This window comes from Watersipora subatra, chromosome 4, assembly GCF_963576615.1.
Source record: "Watersipora subatra chromosome 4, tzWatSuba1.1, whole genome shotgun sequence".
Lineage (NCBI taxonomy): Eukaryota > Metazoa > Bryozoa > Gymnolaemata > Cheilostomatida > Watersiporidae > Watersipora > Watersipora subatra.
This window is the reverse complement of record NC_088711.1, coordinates 26,027,933-26,049,664: the sequence shown is the minus strand read 5'-3', so window position 1 is coordinate 26,049,664 and position 21,732 is coordinate 26,027,933. Positions and strand designations below refer to the sequence as shown.

The 21,732-nt window shown below is 36.8% G+C and overlaps 1 protein-coding gene across 1 annotated transcript in view; it reads left to right on the top strand.

Annotated features, from left to right (window-relative positions):
* Positions 1-21,732, top strand: part of LOC137394882 (triple functional domain protein-like) — an 83,479-nt gene that overhangs the window by 11,653 nt on the left and 50,094 nt on the right. Inside the window, exons 3-15 of the mRNA XM_068081655.1 lie at positions 911-1,025; positions 1,842-1,932; positions 2,916-3,017; positions 3,445-3,558; positions 6,850-7,087; positions 8,336-8,490; positions 8,891-9,013; positions 9,922-10,113; positions 12,129-12,260; positions 13,235-13,465; positions 16,122-16,244; positions 17,942-18,133; positions 21,346-21,515. Of these exons, the coding sequence (XP_067937756.1) occupies positions 911-1,025; positions 1,842-1,932; positions 2,916-3,017; positions 3,445-3,558; positions 6,850-7,087; positions 8,336-8,490; positions 8,891-9,013; positions 9,922-10,113; positions 12,129-12,260; positions 13,235-13,465; positions 16,122-16,244; positions 17,942-18,133; positions 21,346-21,515 (1,978 nt within the window). The remainder of the gene's footprint in view (positions 1-910; positions 1,026-1,841; positions 1,933-2,915; positions 3,018-3,444; positions 3,559-6,849; positions 7,088-8,335; positions 8,491-8,890; positions 9,014-9,921; positions 10,114-12,128; positions 12,261-13,234; positions 13,466-16,121; positions 16,245-17,941; positions 18,134-21,345; positions 21,516-21,732) is intronic.

The window sequence follows — 21,732 nt, the reverse complement described above, 5'->3', positions numbered from 1 at the left end:
GCAAATGGGTATAATATGATGTATTGACAATCTATGAAAAATATAACTTCTCTATGGGATGTCTAGGTGTTAGTTGATTCTACATTCATGGACTAGCTTCTGTTGAAGAGTTTTTTTATACACGACTTTATAAAATCCTGCTCTGTTCTTGCCATCTGAGAGCTGTCATGGCGCAGACCTTTGCATCGTTGCTAAATAGGAAAACAAAAAAGATCCTGCAAATATTTGTTGATAAGTTAGAGCTGCATAGATTTTAGTTAAACACAAAATTAGAAAGATAAAATGCCAAATGCAATGTACTTTTTTCAGTTATCTTAGGAATATCGGCCTGTGTTATATATATACTCAGTAAATATACATATTGATCTGGCAAGGTTACCCGTCTGCTTTCAGGCATATTTTCTGCGTCGTCATATCAGCGCTGCCGAACAGTTTATATAATAGGCACTGGTAGCAACCGTAACTGCCATTGCTATGCTTCTAGTGCCAAGGCTGTGCCACAATTACTCTCCACAACACATTTCAAAATCCTTTCTGAAAAACTATGGTTTGATCAGTTTTGTTTTATGCTGAAAAATATTATATTGCACATATAAATAGCAGTGACTGAACTGTATCATTGGTAATTGTAGAAGATTGAAAGGATGTCTTATATTTGGTATGTGTTGCAGCGGACAGAACAGATAGAGAGCCATCCGTATTTTTGTAGGCTGTTATTAGTAGGTCAGGAAAGGTAGTGTAATGTTTGGTGTGCTCACGAGTGTGTCTTCTATGCTGGCAAGATGAGCCATACCATATGCAAGGGCGAGTTGTAGGACAGTGTCATATTCAGTGTTTTATATTGAACCAAAACATGCAGTTACATTGTGGAGGGCAATAAAGACCATTTCATATTGAGGGCGTTTTGTAGGTGGTCAAGACAGACAAGGTCGGCCTGTGCTCACATTTCCTTGTCATGATAGCCCAGACAAACTCAAGTATGACGAACTAACCCGGCTACTTACATATCTGTCTCGGGTGCCAAGGTTAGTCCTTTCTACGTAGTCCTAGTTGCGTAAGATATATTTGAAGTCTAGTGTGTGTTTCATCTATTCATCGAATGCACGGACTTGTATGGGAGCTATTACCATTACTAGATAATAGTTATGCAAAATAATCATGTTGCAGGGTTAGTGTCAGCGGGTGTCTCCCTTTCGCATTTGTTATGAGCAAGTCAACCGCTTCGAATAAATTTGATGAAGGATTAATATGGCAAGGCTAGTTAGCTCGGGTATAGCCTAGTGCACTCGTGTCTCTAGCTAGTTTCACACCAAGGCAGGAAATCTCCTTGTTCGTCTGGCTGAGCTCTCTTGGAGATTGATGATGTTCATTACTATGAATAATTCAACTAAACTGTTCTTGCTTGCTCTAGTTGGGCTTAGATTTGATGGATCATCTGTGACCATCTGTTGTCAGGCAAGCATAGGGGTCCCAGCTTTGGGCTAAAGAAGCACAAAAATGGTCTTTTTCATAATATAATTATAGTATAACTAGGTACATGAAACTAGAGCGGCATCCGACTGCTTTAAATCACCTCCATGTTGTGTTCTTACTTCACTTTTATCTTCTGTTGGAAGCAGTTGCTGTCATTTTGTTCGATATGGCTGCAGTTAGAAGTCTGACGTTTTCAATTCTGTAAGTAGAACCTGTATGAACAGTAGCTCTAGGTCTGTAAGTAGAACTTGTATGAACAGTAGCTCTAGGTCTGTAAGTAGAACCTGTATCAACAGTAGCTCTAGGTCTGTAAGTCTTTTGAAAGGATGCAAGACAAGTTTTTCATGTTTAATATTATTCTCTTGCAGCCATGAGATCCTGCAGCAGGGTTTTATAGTTGTCCTAGACATGCGGAGATCCAAATGGGATAACGTTAAGCCTGTGCTCAAAGGTTTACAGGTGAGAAGGGGTGATTGACGAGTACCAGTATCATTGTTCGAATGATAACATGGTTTCTTCTAAAGCTGTCTTTTATTTTCATTCTCATGGTTGTGCAGAACTTTTAGACAGTGTACATATGTGAAGACAGACATGGAGACATGGCAGTGTTCTGTTAGTAGAACTTTTAGACAGTGTAGATACGTGAAGACAGACATGGAAACATGGCAGTGTTCTGTTAGTAGAACTTTTAGACAGTGTAGATACGTGAAGACAGACATGGAGACATGACAGTGCTCTGTTAGTAGAACCTTTAGACAGTGTAGATACGTGAAGATAGACATGGAGACATGGCAGTGCTCTGTTAGTAGAACTTTTAGACAGTGTAGATATGTGAAGACAAATATGGAGACATGACAGTGCTCTGTTAGTAGAACTTTTAGACAGTGTAGATACGTGAAGATAGACATGGAGACATGACAGTGCTCTGCTAGTAGAACTTTTAGACGGTGTAGATACGTGAAGACAGACATGGAGACATGGCAGTGCTCTGTTAGTAGAACTTTTAGACAGTGTAGATACGTGAAGATAGACATGGAGACATGACAGTGCTCTGTTAGTAGAACTTTTAGACAGTGTAGATACGTGAAGATAGACATGGAGACATGACAGTGCTCTGCTAGTAGAACTTTTAGACAGTGTAGATACGTGAATACAGATATAGAGACATGACAGTGCTCTGATAGTAGAACTTTTAGACAGTGTAGATACGTGAAGACAGATATGGAGACATGACAGTGCTCTGCTAGTAGAACTTTTAGTCAGTGTAGATACGTGAAGACAGACATGTAGACATGACAGTGCTCTGATAGTAGAACTTTTAGACAGTGTAGATACGTGAAGATAGACTTTCAAACATAACACTGCTCTGTTGGTAGAACTTGGCAAAGGTTAAGTATAAAGCTTGCTTGACTTGATTTATCAAGGATTTTGTTATTTTCCAGGAGGTCTGTCCTGATGTGGTGCACATGGTATTTATTATCAAACCAGAGAAGTTCTGGGAGAAGCACAAGACTAATGTCGGCTCATCTAAATATACATTTGAAGTAAGTTCTTTTTGTCTCCCTGAACTAAATAGCTATTCAGCGACATTTCCTTCATTTCTCTTACTATTTCGGTTAAATTAGACTAAAAAGTATGGAGTTTTTGGGTGTTTTTTTTCAACATTTATTTCATATATGTATGCACAATATGTAAGATATAGTCAAAGAAAGATTTCTATTCATGCTATTGAGGTCAGTAGAAAATGATTACAGCGAATATATTATAGGGATACTTCTAGTTCATCTCTAAACAAACTTTTTACCAAATCAACCTATTCAGGTGTTTTAGCATCTGAATATCTTTGATTTGTTTGACTACTGCTGTTTTCATTAAACTGAAAAATCATCTTCATAATTCCTACTACTATAAGACTTTAGACCTTATGTGTCAGTTAATTGTTTTAAAAATAATTTTTTTTACAACTTGCAGACCGTCATGATCTCGCTAGAAAGTCTCCAGAAGCATATCGACCAATCACAACTTGCCACTGATCTCAATGGATCTATTCGCTTTGATCATCAGGACTGGCTCACAACGCGCATCGTAAGTCACTTTCTGCAATTTAGTCAATTAACCGTCTAGTTGGAGCTTAAAATGTTGGAACAGAACTCAATAGGATTGGCTGATAGAAGCTGCTTTAACAGCAAGGGAAACTAAAGTAACCTGCGGCTGCTGCTGACAGCTCAACAACTTTGTATGCTTGGCAGTTCGCTAATGTCCTGCCTTTTTATTCTCCTACATACATGTAGATAGTTGCACATTGTCTCAAAACTTCCTTCTTTCTTAGCACAGAGTATAAAGGCAGTCCAGTTGAGGAAGTTTCATGTTTTGCTCAGATAAGGAATGGCTGTACCCGTAGTATTTTTTTTAGTAAAAATCTCATTATCTTGGTGTAGCCACCGCAAGTCAAACATTATCAGACCGATAATTGGGCATTGAGTTGGCATGCACTTCTGGTGGTGATTATAGGCAGCGTTCTAGAGCCATCCAAGGCATCCAACAATCCATTAGTCTGCGTAAGATGATAATATCTAACCTTTGTTTAACATGATTACCGCTGTTCTCTGATGGAGAGCACACCAATAGGATTGTGTAAAAATAAACAGCAGAAGAAATATGGGTTATTGATCATCTGGTATTTTTATTTAAGTCGCTGCTGCGTGCCCTGCATTCTTCAACTTGTGCACAGCAAGTTATGCTGATGTAACTGTTTACTTTGTTTGATTCCAGATGGTTTACTTATATTTTCTAACCCTAGTTATTTATAAATTCAACAAGCTGGTATATAAACTTGCAGTGTGTTTGTAGTTGTCAGTTTTCACAGACTAGTTGCGTTATATGCATGTCAAGTGGGCATTGCAGACAAGTGTGGAGTTAATATAAATATTGGTTATATATAGTAACTGCTGATGATGTGCAACAACATGACTGGTATTCACATGAAGATGGTTTTCTGTAATTTTGGCCTATTTTTAGATTATTCACAATTATAAGTATAGCATCATTTTTGGGTCATTTGTATTGCTGTGCTGATAACCTATGTTAGCGGATTTTTTTTAGAATTATTCACAGAAACAAGCGCATTCAGTTGACAGTTTGGCATAAAACCTATGATGTCAACAACAGTGTATATGTTCGAAGGTTAACTAGGTCAGCAAGAGATCAGTGCATACTTTAAAACTTTTTGACCGCCATGTTTATATAACCGCCTCGTAGACATTCTTTGATCATTACGAACCCATAATAGCAATTGATCTGTAGAAAAGTGTCCACAAAAAGGTGCTAAAAATGCCTTGATTACATCCATAACAATTAATAAAACATAATTTTTTATAAAATATTCTAATCAGAAAGTCTTGGATATATTGTTAGTTGAGCTTTTTACGTTTATTGGCTGAATTGTTATATTGGTCAAAGTATTGGCATCACAAGTCGTTCAAGGTATATCGTGATAAAATTGAGTGAATGATATTGTAAATAAATTGAAATATATTTTATTTGCAGCTGAATTGAAAAGGGTATTTTAGCTAAATATTGATAAAAATACATCGTTTATAAGGTTGCTATTCTTTGGCACTAGAGGCTTTGACAAAAAGAATTTTGACTGGTTTCTGTCAAGTCATATCAAGGTAATTGTTGACAGCTTAGTCGAATTAGTCTGAAAGTGTTGAAGATCGAAAATCTATGTAGGCAGATATTTAATAAAAATGTACATCTGCAAGTATTACTATAGATACAGCTGCGTGTAGTGCATACAGAGAAGTTGTGTACAAATACATTCGAGTGCTTTTACTACCCCATTACATTGTAATTGAAGAGAAAATGGATTTGCGGAAAGTTTATGACACTCGGTCAGTAACATGTTTGGTTAAACAATTTCATTGCGGAGCATTTGTAAGTTCATGCTTGATTTTTAGCAAGGGTTACAACAACATTTCAATTTTCTGTTATGTGTTTTTCTCGGTCATCTTTGCTAATGGTGCGGTATAAAAATACACAAAGCCAAATTTGAAATGTTATGTCATCATTGTTACCCGTTACCGGCTGTTTGTGTTCATCTTCCTATCTTATTTACTCAGTACCAGGTGATGATTTTGCCAGAGAACTGAACCTGTTTACTTTAAACATTTTATAATTCCAAAATGGTCAATATGTACAGCGAACTGTGCTTTCTGTACGTGGAATAGTTCTGCAGACGTTTCTCTACCTTGGATGATTTTATAGTACCCTGTAGACTTGTTGTTTCAGCATCGGGATAAGGGTTAAACTGAATGTTAAATGCTCTGTACCTTGACCAGCTCCGCAACATTATCCCTCTTGACATTGTGTTATCAGTTTCAAGTTATCTTATGTTTGAGTTGAAATTTGCCTAGTCGGCTTTTATCGATAAGTTAAAGCATTTAGGTAGACATATGAGTATGTTGTCTTAAGGTCGGTTGAGGACGTTGGGGTAGAATTGGTTGGGGTAACGAAAAGATTGATTTGTCATTGCTATTTGGTCTATTTGGTGCCATAATCATTTGAACTTAGCAATATCCATGATCTACAAAATATTTAGAGATGTGAGCCAGTATACATTTAATTGGCTGCAGAATATCTACACTGGTTTTGATTAGGTACACTAATGCTACGAAAAAATGTCTATTATAGTGGTATCAACTGTATTAAGTGTACTGTTGTGCTGACCATTTCTTCTATAAGAGGGAGCTTATATCATGTTCCAACAGAAAGTTGCAAGTTATAACGAAAAGTTTTTCCTCAATAGTAAAGGTCCAGTGTTGATATTAAGATGAGAAGTGTGTATTTTATATATTTACAGCGTTTTGTGAATCTTGGCGCTTACCCCTGAAGGGTATGTGAGATAAAATATTTAGAAATACATATCTTTGAGTATTGTTTAGGCTTATGTGTATTCATAAACGTAGAGTTATCTGTCCATGCTACATTCATTGAGAGGTGATCAGTACAATAATTATTCTATGGATTGGATGATGTTCATAAACGAATGCAATCATAAAATTTTTTGCAATCAACAAACCTATTTGTTGCGGTGCAACTCTTTGGTTACAGCCCGCAAACATTAGCTATCCATAAAGATTTTAGGCTATGCCTTAAGAAGAATATGCTTACCCACTGTCAACGAGGCCTACTCAACCTATGAGAGCATGTTATCAGTCTCTACTAATGTCAAGGGTACATGATTGGAATATGAATGCCACGTGTGTACCTCATGCACATGGGAAATGCGAAAGTGCCCTAAACTGTATGCTGATCGAAATATGATAGGCAATGAGCTTTTGTAAGCTGTGTATCGCTGGATTCTTGATGTTGCAGATGCTCGAGGACTTTACGGACAGGACCCAGACACTGCTCATACAGTTTGATCAGCTGATGGGACCGTTGAAACGAAAGGATGTTGCCTCTGACATTGCCGGTGCTAATGCCCTCCTCATGCAGCACAGTCAACTCAGAAAAAACATCAACTCAGCTGCTGTTGAGACCCTTACACAAGACGCCCACGTTATCATGAAACGACTTGACCAAGCTCGCGCTGTTAGCAACAACCCCACTAGTAGGACATCGCCTATTATATGTTATATGCCATGCTGAGGTAGCTTTCCACTGTAAAGTTTAAAAACAGTTATCTGCAACTGTGGTTTTTTCTATACAGCGCTCTGCGGTATAGAATACGTTTCACACGCCTACTGTTTGTATTTGACAATGTTTCACTACACATCTGTTTCAATAATGTTGCTTATGATCCATCAAAGTTAGCTCGGAGGGATATTCAGAGACGAGCAAAAGCAATCTTTAAAATTTTACAAAACTTTGAATGGCTGGAAATACTGCATGGCAGGTTTAAAGTTCCTGTTTTGGAAATATGTCAAATTTCCGAATTAACATAGTTAAGACAAATACTATGTACACTAAACCTTTTCCTTGTCTTTTAGTAACTAAATTTGAGATTTTTTTGTCTCTGCAAATTAGAAATACGAGGCTTGCAATATTGTTCACACTAGCTAAGTTGTACACTACACACGGAGAATAGACAGCGATGATATCGCCATACGTATGCATGTTTGATTGTACTTGTTTCTCTAAGACAGTTTTGTAGTCCATTTGCTATTTTACATAAGTCTAAAGTCTTACCTCCTAGTGTTAATAAAACAACAATGTAATTTACAATAGAGAGAACTAATTTTTCTTTTGCCACAGTAGTTGTCTTCTCCTGAACATGGTCGGACAATAATCAATTTAACAACTTCTGCTAGACATTTGTATGTACATGTATGTCAGCTAGGTTTTTAAGCCAATCGTATACAGATGATGTAATATGATGCATTGTAGGGCTGTACCATTTGGTTATGATAAAAGTGAGAGTGGAAAATTCTAAGTTTTTTCTAAATAGAACCATGAAGTACATCTTCGGGTGTGTATGTACTTTTTAGGAATTGTCTTTGTAGTCTAAGAATCACTAATTCCTTCACAATTATTTTGCTCTCAATTTTTTTGGTTTAATACTCTTTTCAGTGATTTGGATTTATGGATTTATTTTTCAATTTTTTTACAATTTAAATTGTGTCAAGCGATTCTGTAGCAAATTTTCTTTGCCAGCTGAATTTTTAGGATTCTTGCTTTTGACTGATATAATAATTGCTTCAACTGCTGGTACGTGTAGCTAAGGATAAGGCAGGTTAACTCAGTGCTCTTATGTAACATTGTGGGCATTGGGTGGTGTTACAGTTTCAGGATCATACGGGTTGTCGTGTGAGTTGTGGTCTGCTGTAATGACTAACGACTGTCTTATTTTTACTTGTAGGCAGTCTAGAATATCAATACACATCTAAGAACCTGTCCGGTCTAATTAAGCAACTGCATATGTCAAAGTCTAATGTGGAAGAGGCGTGGCATCAGCGCAAAGTACAGTTGGACCAGTGTCTTCAGCTGCAGCACTTTGAGAGCGATGTTGAGCAGGTAGGATGCATTGCCATGTAGGGATAAATCCAATAATATTAAGTAACACTTTGGCTTGTGGATACGTATGTGCCAAGTGCAACTTTTTAGACTAAACCTTTCTGGATGTTTGCAAACCTTGCTGCAGTTGACCTTGAAGGTAATTTGCAGTAGTCTTCATTCTCTTTGTATTAGCACTGTCATGATTATATAAAGACCTACAAACCTTTATTAGATGTTTTCAAGCACCAGTTTGCAATTATTTCAAATTATAACTGTTACAGCTTGGCCAATGACCTTATAGCCTTAGGCACCTGTCCACATTGCAGTTAATTATATGTAGCTGATTGCTGTCGCTTCCATCTGCTCCGTATTCCCTTTTAACCTCTCTGCATCGACTTTCAATCGCTGTCTTTTGCAGATGTTCAAGTGGATTGCCCATGAGAAGGAGCGATTTCTTATGACCTATACCGATATTGGCGGCACATACCTGGAATCACACGAACTACAGTGTCAGCACACCGAGTTCGCTGATGCCTGCGAGGTAACTTTTTGAACGCATATCTTACCGACGGCATACATAATTTTATGAGGCAAAATTTAGTTAACGGAAAACTGGAAAGAGAAGAAAAGTTTGAGTATTTATGAAATGAATACATCACGTCATATAAAGCATTTTTAGGAGTATTAAGCATTATAAAAAGTGTAGTGTATATGCCATTCTTTTCTTAATCAGCTCTCTAGCAGGCAGTGTTGGCAATTTTTGTTGGCTCACAAAATTTCCCTTCCTAGATGCATTTCTCCTTCAACGTAGAGTTTCATTTTAGTTCCTGAGACAAAACTAGCAGGAAATTAGGTTTTGAGGTGTAATCATGACACCTAGCACTTTGTTATGAAAAGCGTGTAGTAGCAAGCACTCATGTCAGCTCTGTCTGACCTTACATAGCCCAAGTGATTTCAATGTTTCATTACACTTGCATTTCGTCTACTAACTTAACATAATTGGCTCAGCAAATGGCATTGGTGTTAGCATTTGCTGTTCCTTTCAATAGCAGCACTTCTTATCACCTCTTCTCTCTAAAAAGTAAGTATATAAACGCTGTACTATCCTCGCAATGACTCATAAACCTGTGCGTAGGATGTTATGAAATCTACATCATAATTTATATCAGTTTACAAATGTCTAATTTATTTCCTCACCTTACAAACAATGAATGCTTAGATTAGAGCCTAGGTGCGAGCCTCAGTCTAAGAGTATCCTAACTGGGTGGTTGCACTAGCGAGCAACAAGAGATTTATTGTTAAGCTAGGATGATTTGATAGTCTTTAACGGTAATGCTGTGCCATTATATGAATGAGTCTCATTGGCTAATTGATGATGTTTCTAGTTGATAGCTCACTCGACTCTCTCTCTAACGTGTTGTGCTCACTGTATTCTTGCTCGTTACCTAGAGAGTGCAGGTGAAGGTTTCTGAAATTAAATCGTCAGCTCACAGGCTCTCGGATACGGGGCACTATGCAGCGACTAGCGTGAAGATGCAAGCACAAAAGTTGGATATGGAATGGAAAGCTTTTTACACGGCCATTGAGGATAGAAGTAGGGTTATTAATCTATCTACAAGCTTCCATGAGCAAATAGAACAGGTTAGTATGGTGATCTATATATGTTCGTCTGCTGTTTGTTTGCTATATATGTTCGTCTGCTGTTTGTTTGCTATATATGTTCGTCTGCTGTTTGTTTGCTATATATGTTTGTCTGCTGTTTGTTTGCTATATATGTTCGTCTGCTGTTTGTTTGCTATATATGTTTGTCTGCTGTTTGTTTGCTATATATGTTTGTCTACTGTAATATCGATAAAAGGGAGTTTCATGGAGAAAAATCCTTAGGTTACTTAATTAAAACATATTTTTGCTCCAAAATTGTCAACAAAAATAGGGTGCTATTAGATTCTTTATGTATATATATAAATATATATACATTCTTGTCATGAAAGGATACACATGAAAAAATATCGAAAACACTTTGTTCTTTTGAGCTTGATATGCAATAAGCATTAGTTTGCTTATATATTTATTCATAAAAATGGAGTTGTCTTTTCCATGCTGCTTGAAACATCGAATGCATTTATCATAAGGTTAGCGTTCGATTATTATCACCTACAAACATTAAAAATGAAGTTCTCGGTCATGGCTTGAGTAATGCATTGACAGGCAATCTTCGCTTATTGACTGTAAATATCGTGTTGGTTATTGTTGGATATCGTGTACCCAAACAATAAATCAAAAACTACTAAATATACAATAGTGAGGGGCGTAAGGTTTGAATCCGAAAGCACATTTCTGCAATAGCATTGTAGAAACCTAATAGGTACATTTAAGACGAAAGGATATTTTTCTCCTTGTTACCATAGCTTGTTGTTATATATTACATTCTGAGTTCAAGCATGTACTTACGTGAATTTTTACAGCTTAGAATGAGCATGGTGTTCTACTGACGACATTTGCAGAGCCGTGCTATTACTTCATGGTTTTGCTTTAAAATAGTATGAGTATTCAAGCTTTAAATGTACATGCATTTTGAACTTTAGCTAATCATTGAAATTCATTTAAAAATTACAAGTCACTCTAAGTGTTCTAGTTCAGCGTTATGCTTGACTTTACAACAACATGTGCGGCACATGCATCACCATGGCGATTGATCAAGCACTTTGGCTGCAATCGATCATGGCAATTGGTAGTTTCAGTAAACTAGTACAACTCGGTTTGTATCATTTAAACTAGTACAATTGAGTCCATATCATTTCCTAGTAAATGTTTCTGTTAAAGCAGGTTTCATCCTTTAGTTGATTCACTGTACATGGTTCAAATTAAGTTGTTGACTAATACTCGTTTAATAACATAGCAGGGTTTGGGTTTCCTCACGGTTGCTTTCTCTTAGAATTAGTCTAGACTGCTTATAACCAACATGTTCAGTGCTACATTTGTGATAGTTGAGCATGTCCAGGTGATTCATTCTTGGAATAAATAAATTTTGCTTGCAATCATAACTTAGGTTGTTAATAGTGACAGAAAAGGCATTTGCTTGGACACTATTATCAATCTTCTGCAATAGATTTTCCGGTAATACGCTAATTTGTTAGATGTACTTAAATGATATCTTCCGTTCAGATTTGATAGGATATGCAAAATAAGGCAATGGTAATTGCCAACTTATTAATAACTTTTTATAGAATTACAGTAGTTCAACATGCGTGGAATGTTTAAAATAAATTTTAACTCAGTAAATAGAGTGTAACTTAACCTGCGGAGGCATTGATTAACAGGCGAAGTATTGAAAGGGCATATAAAACGTCATCATAGCGTGTAACACTTTGATGGATAGTTACAGCTGGTGGACTCCTGCATTACTGAATGCATAGTTGCGCCTCGACTGCCCAGTTGTAGTTATTGTTACAATATTATTGTTATTATTGATCACAATATGAACGCTATAACAAGTTCTTTTCTCTAAAATTACTAAGCATTTTACGCTATTCAAAACCCTCCTCATCAAGATATCTTTTGCAAATATAATTACTCTTCAGCACTCAAATTTGTGGTTGGCTAATTTTGACATTAACGAAAGTGTACTACATATTTTAATGCTTATTTTAATACAGTACAACCGATGCGCACCAAACTGGCTGTCAGAAGTAAAAAATCAAGGAGTACCTGACACAATCGATGAACTGGAGGAGGCTGTCGCACGATTCGATGACCTACATGCAGCCTTTCACTCGTCTTACAACAAGGTTTGGCGTTTGACGCTTTTACAGCCTTTCTAATTGCTGCTATAGATACCGGGGATCTGAGTATAGCTTATAAAGTTGATATTGTATCATGTTATGGATAATGTTGCCTAAGCGCTGTCTAGCAGGTTATGAGAAGTGTAGTAAGTTAGGTGAGTGGTGATTTGGGACTATCGGGCTCATTGTTGTTGGTAGTTTGTTCGTTGATGGTGGTTTAATGTGCAATTATCACAGAGTTGTAGCATCTTCAACTAATTGCTTCCTCTATGTATTCTGTAGGCCTTTGAACTAAACTTCCAGCTTAGTCTGCCGGCTTTTTGCGGCTTAATTTGGTAGAACTGGCTTTTTATGTTTTGATCTTGTTGATTTTTTGTTGAACCACTGTGTATTAAATAACTCATATTTTTATAATATTTGTAAATAGCTCATATAGCTCATATTTATGAACATTTTACAAATGCCTGGTACGCAAAATCTGTTTTTAAAAATGAGCATACGCTCATTGAAAAGGGGAAACCTTCATTTGTACATTGATAGCAAATATGTAACTCCCTCTGTACTAGAAGCTCTATAAAAATAATACTTTTTTGCTGTTTTGTGAAAATGTCATTGCTATCATGAGTTTAGCAACAGTTCGGGGCGCAGTACTGAAAGAGTTGAACTCGTGCCTCCTTCAGTTTTTTAAACAATTTTTTTGAAAAACAGCATACCCTATCCTAATTGTGATAGTTCAAAGTAGAAATCTTTGTCTCAGTTTTTTTTGCGCCATGAGCTTTTAATTATGCTTGAATGAGACATTCGCATATGATGATTCCCATTCTCTACTTAGTACATCACTCAGTACACGAGTTCAAGGAAAGTCCACAAACACAAACATGAGAGTTAACCACATTCACTTGTATCATTGTCACACCCAGCAATGTAAGTTGCTATGAAATACTTTCTATTTATGATCTACCCAGCATTATTGGTAACAGGTTGTCACCCAAGGAAACAAGCTGCTAGATATACTTCAGACGCCAGTAGCGAATTCTGCGTACAATGCAATCATAGCCCAGGCTGACTATCGTGTGGGAGCAGCACACTTGCTAGATATGATTCATGGAGTGCTGGAAAGCAACAAGAATATCGAGCAGTATTGGACAGTTACTAAGACGCAACTCAACCAAAAACTTGGCCTCAGGCTTTTTCAAAAGGATGTTCAACAAGTGAGTCAGTGATATGTGGATGGTTGATGGTGGTTTGTGGTTATTAAAGTTATAGTATTCTTGTTGTGTAATGCCGAAGCCAGTTTGTTCTTTGTCGTTCACAAATTGCACAGTGTGGAATTGACGGAAAACATTTGGTAGCATGCATGCTGATTTTAATAGGGTGGTTTGTTTAATAATGTTCATCTCTCATTCACTGTGTTTCTATACTTCGAGTGGGTTTGTTGTAGCGTCCACCCCGAATCGTAGAAACGATAAAATCTTAATGTATTTGACGCCGTTTTACTTTGCTAAATTTGTGTTAGGTCATTTGTTGTAAAAATACTGTTCGATATCATAGAAACATTCACCCCTGTTGTATCCGAATTGAAACACAAAAATAAAATTGCAATCAGGCATCCTGACTTACTGCAAGCAGTTGACTACGCATGAATCGTGAAGTGACCATGACCCGAAAGTGAGTGTAGAGTTTTGTTTTGAGAGATACATCGCAAATCATGGAAAGATCTATATAGTACAACTCTGAATTGTTGAAATGGTAGGCTGCGAGTTTGTCGACAGTGGGCAACTCCGAAACTATTTTAAGCGTGGGACAGTGGTTCACCCTTGATTTTTGGTTCTACCCTGACATTCTTAACAGTTTAATAATTACATTAGTTCAAATCTATCGCTTTATATTGATATGTCTCTGTTCGCCTTTATACTGATATGCCTCCGTTCACCTTTATACTGATATGTCTCCTTTCACCTTTATACTGATATGTCTCCTTTCACCTTTATACTGATATGTCTCCTTTCACCTTTATACTGATATGTCTCCGTTCACCTTTATACTGATATGTCTCCATTCACTTTTATACTGATATGTCTCCTTTCACCTTTATACTGATATGTCTCCTTTCACCTTTATACTGATATGTCTCCATTCATCTTTATACTGATATGTCTCTGTTCACCTTTATACTGATATGTTTCCGTTCACCTTCATACTGATATGCCTCCGTTCACCTTTATACTGATATGTCTCCATTCACTTTCATACTGATATGTCTTCGTTCACCTTTATACTGATATGGCTCCGTTCATCTTTATACTGATATGTCTCTGTTCACCTTTATACTGATATGTTTCCGTTCACCTTCATACTGATATGCCTCCGTTCACCTTTATACTGATATGTCTCCATTCACCTTCATACTGATATGTCTTCGTTCACCTTTATACTGATATGTCTCCGTTCACCTTTATACTGATATGTCTCCGTTCACCTTTATACTGATATGCCTCCGTTCATCTTCATACTGATATGTCTCCGTTCACCTTTATACTGATATGCCTCCATTCACCTTCATACTGATATGTCTTCGTTCACCTTTATACTGATATGTCTCCGTTCACCTTTATACTGATATGCCTCCGTTCATCTTCATACTGATATGTCTCCATTCACTTTTATACTGATGTGTCTCCGCTTACTTTTTTTGATATTTTGCTTACCTTTAAAATTTCGTCTGTGTAGTAAAGATTATACAGACGTTGATTGTTTGTAATTGTTTGTTCTTGGCCTGTCATGCTTGTATTAATGGTAAACTAACTCCTTGTTTTTTGTGCACTCATTGATATGTTTCTTATGGGGAACATCTAGCATCGCTAGATCATTCAATAAATAATAAAAGGTTCTTTCAATTCCCCATCTCTTAGGTCTATACATATGTGCTGGGTGTGGTCTGGGTGGTCCGGGTGCGGCGTATTGCATATTTCTCATCAGAGTTACTGTAACTTTTGGAGTAATTAGACTATCCGTTGTATGGGCAAACCCAGTCTATGATGGTATACCTGTGCCTCTATGACGATTTACTAAAAAACAACCTACGGTCAATATTTAACTGCTTGCAGGGTACGATAACCTCCGTCTTGCCGTGTAAAAGATGTATTTGATAAATGCTCAAAAGGTTGTTATAGGATGCATCATAGTTCTAGAATCTTCGAGCGATTTAAATTGTTAATTACTTATTTAAAACCGGTTTAGAAGATGGCTCTAAATTTATGAATGTTAAAATTCAATGATCACTCATTGTGAACTTCCAGCCAGCAATATGTGAGCACTATATAATGAGCTCTTTCTCCCTCTATTTTCGAGGGATAATGGTTTAGGGAATTCAAATACTCTTCAGGTTGCTTTCAATATCTACTCAATGCGTAGTTTTAGTTCTTCTAATATCGTCAGCATGCATAAACACTTTCATTGTTTTTACTTTTGAGCCAAGCTATTTTTTTATGTATTTGTCATAAGATTGGCAGAGCTGTGAAGATCTTAACACGAGAGTAAAGATTTCTTTATCACAGTTTTTGCATTTTTGGCAACAAAGCCTTCAGTTAATTTAAAGGTCTGTTTTTATGGATATGTATGGATTTCAATATTGTTTCTATTATAGTAAGTAGCAAAAAAATCATTTGTTTCACATAATTTGAAAGAGGTACAACTAGCAACACCCGACATCTCTCAAGACATCGCTGCCGGCACAATGTTATTTTCCTGACTATTGTTTGCGAGCATAAACTATATCGAGAGAACTAGCAAAAATAACATCATGCGTGTACACTTAGTACATAGGGCTGAACATGCAATCATGTGTGTTTCTCTTGCTCATTGTAGGTACTGACGTGGTTGGACAATCATGGAAATGTTTTCTTGGATAAGAACACAAATGTAGGACGAGGACTTTCAAAGGCGTTGAGTCTCCAGAAGGCCCACGATCACTTTGTGACAATTGCTGAGGTATAATTGGCTACATGTTGGATTGTTGTCAGTTTCTCCATACATTGCTAACACCTTTCGGTCCATGGCTTATAAACACAGCTTTACACGATTCCCTTCTCTTGTCGACAGCATATATTATATATATAGGCCTTGAATTTTTCATTGACTATCAATTAAAGTTCATGGCTTAGATTTCGAGATTTCGATTTCGCTTGGAATTAGATTTCCGTCTTTTTTAATGAGTGTTTTTTGGAGGTCAAAAAATAGTGCATTTGTTCTCCAAATTTTAATACACGACTCTCGCGTTGATTAAATTTGTTAATATTTTAGCGAAATTTCTGCCTATCATTTTTAAGGATTTTTAAAAAGACTAAATTGGAGGAGATATACGATGAGTTATCCAATTCTTTTGTTTCAACTTCATGTTGGTGAAAAAATTGCAATCACAAGGTGGGTTTTCAACAGTTTAGGATGTATGACATCGTGAATAACACAAAACTGGTTACATTTGCGGATGAATAAAACAGCTCATTGAAAAGGGGGACTTTAATGTGTACATAGATAGCAAATACGCTCTGTACTAGAAGCTCGATAAAAATAATACATTTTTACTGTTTTGTGAAAAAGTCGTTGCTATCATGAGTTTGGCAACAGCTAGCTGTACAGTACAGAAAGAGTTGAACTCATGCCTCTCTCAGTGTATTTTTAAACATAATCTGTTTTAAATAGGATGAGTATATGCTATCCTAAATGTGATAGTTCAAAGTTCAAATCTTTGTCACAGCCTGATTTTAAAAGTGCCCTGAGTTTTTAATCTTGCTTATATGAGACATTCGTATATAACGATTCTCATTCTCTACTCAAGTACACAAGTCCAAGGAAAGTCCACAAACACAAACATTAACCACATCCAAGTGTATCATTGTCACACCCAGCAATTAAAGTTGCTATGAAATACTCTCTATTTATGATCTACCTACCTTTTAAAGGTTCACTATTTTTTTCTAAGCGTTTTAACCGCGATCAAGTTTTGACGATTTTAATCTTGAAACATCCTGGCAGTCAGATCACCTAAAACATCAAACAAAATCTCAAATGATAGAAAAATATCTATACCTTCTGATAATATCTTTCATAATTCGGTGACCATTTACGGGACCAGGAAGATTTTGGCAGCTCTATTTTGTAACCCAAATGTGAATTTTAGTAATCTTGCCCTAGCTAAGCTGTTGACTATTTTTCATTTATATACCCTAGGACACTTGTATTCGCCTCATCTAACTTTCGTGTTTTCGCGGAGTCATCCTCTCGCAAAAATTTCATGAGCGAAACTAAGCTATCACAACGAACGAGCGAAAACGCGAAATTAAATAGCTTTGTTTACTGATAGTCCAAGAAACAAATGGCAGCAGGCGATCATATTGCATTATCGAAGTCGCTCACACCATTCTACCTGCGGTTTACAATTACAAACTAGTCCCAAATTGAAATTTTTTTCTTATCGGTGAACGGGTGAACTGAACCTGAAGAATCTAATTATGTTTGTTCCACTGAATTTATTTTTACATCACTATATTTTCGCACCCATCAGAGCTGCGAAATTAAGTTGCATTGAAATTTTACTCTGTATGCTACTCATGAAACTAAATACTAGCGAAATATAAGTGTCCTAGGGTATAATGACTGCAAAGACTACCTTTGTGTGTACTTTACAGAATACGATTACTAACGCTGACAAGCTGTTAAATGCTGCTGATGAACTCGCTGAAAGCGGGGAATGCAATGCTGAGCAAATAAACATGGAAGCTGGAAAGTTGGAGGAGCGTATCCGGGAGTTTTTACAACGTCTGGAACAAAGAAAGAATCTATTGAGCCTCACAGTTAGCTTCTATACTCACACGCAAGAGGTTGGTATAGTGTGAGAGTTGTCAACACGGGGATAAGTTTCAAATTAGTTTCATTTGTGGGAGTTATCTGTTCACATTGATTTGAGTCAAGTTTAGTTGCTATAACGTTTGGTCACTATCAGTGCACTGCTGTTGAATTCAATGAGTGCATGGAGCTTCTAGACTCCTTTATAACAGGCTGGTGATATGCATGGGTCATCAATAATTTGAAATAGCAGGTTACACATGCAGCCATTGAACAATTACATGTATAATACGTAGGAAGATTACTGGTTGGAGTTATCTGAACATTATTGCTGGTTTTGTATAAAAATAAATTTGTTAACACTTGTGTATTTCCAGGATTTTCCTCACTAACACAAATGTTTTAATTTATAATTCAATGACACATACCATTATGTTAACTCTTTCCTACCGCGTTAAATTTGCTATTCTGCCCGAATTAATTCAGACGAATTTTCGAAAAATCAATCGATATACCGCTAGTATTTATGCAATATCTTGAGAATCAATGCAGATATTGTTTCACTGTAAAATGCATCTTAATTTAGATCAAAATTATCTACAAGATAAGTATAAAACTGTTTAGTGACTCTCACAAAATATCTTATGCTACCTTTGCATTTAAAGAATGCGGCGAGTTTATTATTACCATGACGATAGGAATCTGATTTTCTCGTTTTGAAAAATAACTAGAAATGGAATTGCTTAGCAAAAATATTTTCGATTGGTTGCAAGTAATTGGCAACAAGATTGTTTCGTTGGCGACCAAATTTAATTGGTCTAGCTAATGCATAGGCTTCGTAATGAAAAGAAAAGTGAAAGCCTATTGATAAGCCGATACATTGGCTTGCGGTATCGAAAGAGTTAATATTATAAATTTTATTTACTTGCTACATTTTCTTGCGTAGAAAATAGCTTGAAAAGATACTGTTAATTTAATTTTGGCTTTCTTGCAACTTGAGCTTAAAAATGTTTCTTTCCAAGCAATGATTTGTGTCATTGCTTGTAAACGCAGTTTTTAGAAATGTTCAACACATTCCATGATTGTTTTCACTGGCTTAAAAACGTTAATCGTTAAAAAACTGGGATAAGGCTGTATTGAGTGTTAGTGGAAATTTAAGCTGTTACCCATTAAAATCAATTGATTTAGTTGAAGAGCTAGCGGAGAACTGCGGCTAGCGGAGAACTGCAGCTAGAGGAGAACTGCGTGAGGGAAAGTGGTGTTTAGCACTCTCCGCATATATAATTGACAGCTTGGGTTAAACAATTGAGCGACAGAAAGTAGCGCATAATTAATGACACGGGTTCTTATTTATACCTATGAACATTCACAAGGTTATTGATTGAGGTCTGTTTATCTAACTCTTACATTCAGAAAGACCTCGAGGGCTGTTTGGTAGGTGTTAGCTGGTGTCTACTCCTCTTTCTCTCTCTGCGTGATATATCTTGTACCACCTCTTTGCATCTTGTACCGTCTCACAGTCCTCCATCACGCTTGAAATATTCATAGCAGTAGGTTACTGAAAAGAACAGGAAGTGGTTTGGGGATGTGCCGCTTTTGTTATTGCCTGATTACACTGTCAGTTTGTGGCTGCTAATGGTAGTCTTGTTTGGTTCATCAGGTGCAGACTCCGTTGCTATGCATTCTCTCATGCTTTGTATTCTCTTCCAGGATTGTTAGTGGCTCAAAAATAACTTATTTTCTAGTTGAAGTGACATAAAAGTTTATACTTTATTGATTCATGCCAGATCATTGTTTATGTAAGAACTTTGTATTGGATATAAACATTTATGTGCTAACAATTGGTGTACTATTTTGCATGACAATAAATTATACAAGAGAGAGATTTTCAGTTTTCCCATGATAATAAAATAAAATATTTAGTATCATCACCGATCAAAAAGTAAACAATTTTGAAAAACTCTTTATGACCAACTTTTATTGGCATGTTCTTACATTCATTCGCATTCGTTAACATTCAATTTGGCAAGAATCTTTACTATGAGAAGAGCTGTGTGTGTCTGTCTGGAGCCTCTGGAGCCTGTTAGAGGTTGGAAAATGATTACTTTGTATGGGATTTGAACTCGTTATAATATATGTAGATTGAAACTATTTACTCATCGCTCGTAGTATGTTGCTGATGTAACGATACTTTTTACCCAGCTACCATTGTGTAATGGTTCACTCAGACCATCACTTAGCTAAAAATAGATAGGCATTGTTGACCAAGGGTGATGAATAGAACATAATCTTGTGAAACCATTTGCTACAGGATGATGCTTGTTCCACTTTTAGCTAACGGCTCGTTTGAATTTATTTTATAAATTTATAGTTTATATTTTAAGTACATTACATGGAAACTATAATTGACACCTTCTACTTCTGTCCTTTGTGTCTTGTATAAAGGGAGATTACAACAGGTTACAATTGCCACTACTCGCTGTCAGATCTCAAATAGAAAACTCAAACGGCTGACCTTTGAAACTGGCAGCTAATTATAGGCAGATAAGAATCCTTGTATAGATGGTTATACAAGAGCACCTGCAGCTGCCTGTCTGAGATATGATGTGCTGAATATAGCAGGCTGCTGTTACGTCACTAATTATTGCCAGGTAGAGCCTTTAGTTACCAATAAGTAAGAGGCACCAAGATAGACACGTAAATGGCAATCGGTTATTTGTTTAAAAGTTGGCCGACTATCCATCGTGTTGTCTCTGTGTTTAACAAGCGTCGGCTGATTATAGACGTATTCCCTCAACTAGAGATTAGCGTGGAAGGTTTGGTAACTAAAAAGGTAATAATTTTGACTTCTGTTCAGGTTTTGTTTTTTTGTGGTAGGTAATTACAAAAGTTTTTGTTTGTAGATGCCTCGGTATCCAGGGAATTAACGTCGAGATTCGGTTATTAAGTTGATAGATTAATTATCTTTTCGCGTGCTGTGTATTTACCATTTGCAGTGCTGTCATACAGAGGGCAGATCTCGGTGAATATGCCTTCTTCTGACAGCGCTGAGAACATGAAACTCAGTAATGATGATGATAATTAGTGTGCGTTTCTTTGCCATCCTGTACCTTAGATGCCTTGGTTAGCCTATCACAATAAAGATCTATGAGTTTGTTATTCCTTGCCGGGGGTGACTTGATGGGCAGCAGTAAGTGGTTAGGATCGCCGTTAGGTTAGTTGGTAATCACTCGGTCATTTTTGGTAGCTGAGTGACTGGTTTGAGGAGCTGAGGAGCGAACTATTAGATGGCAAACTTGGTGAAAATGTTGATGAGGCTGACAAGCTAGTGACGCAGTTTCATCGACAGCGAGAGGCAACCGTAGAGGCAGCTGTGAATACAATAAACGAAGGAGAGAGTCTTCTGGAACAACTCGGGTCAGTTTTTGATTTTTATTACACAGCTAGCTTATGAGGTCAAGATTAGATTGATTGCTAATCTTTAGAACTTCTGGAATTATCTATTTTCTTTCGCATCTCTGCTGTTCAATCCGCGCGGGCAGATTAACAGCGGTCGGATTACTACTATCTGGCATCTGGAAATTGATGGACTAGTACGGTTGAGGTCATTCTCTATATATTAGGTAACACAAGC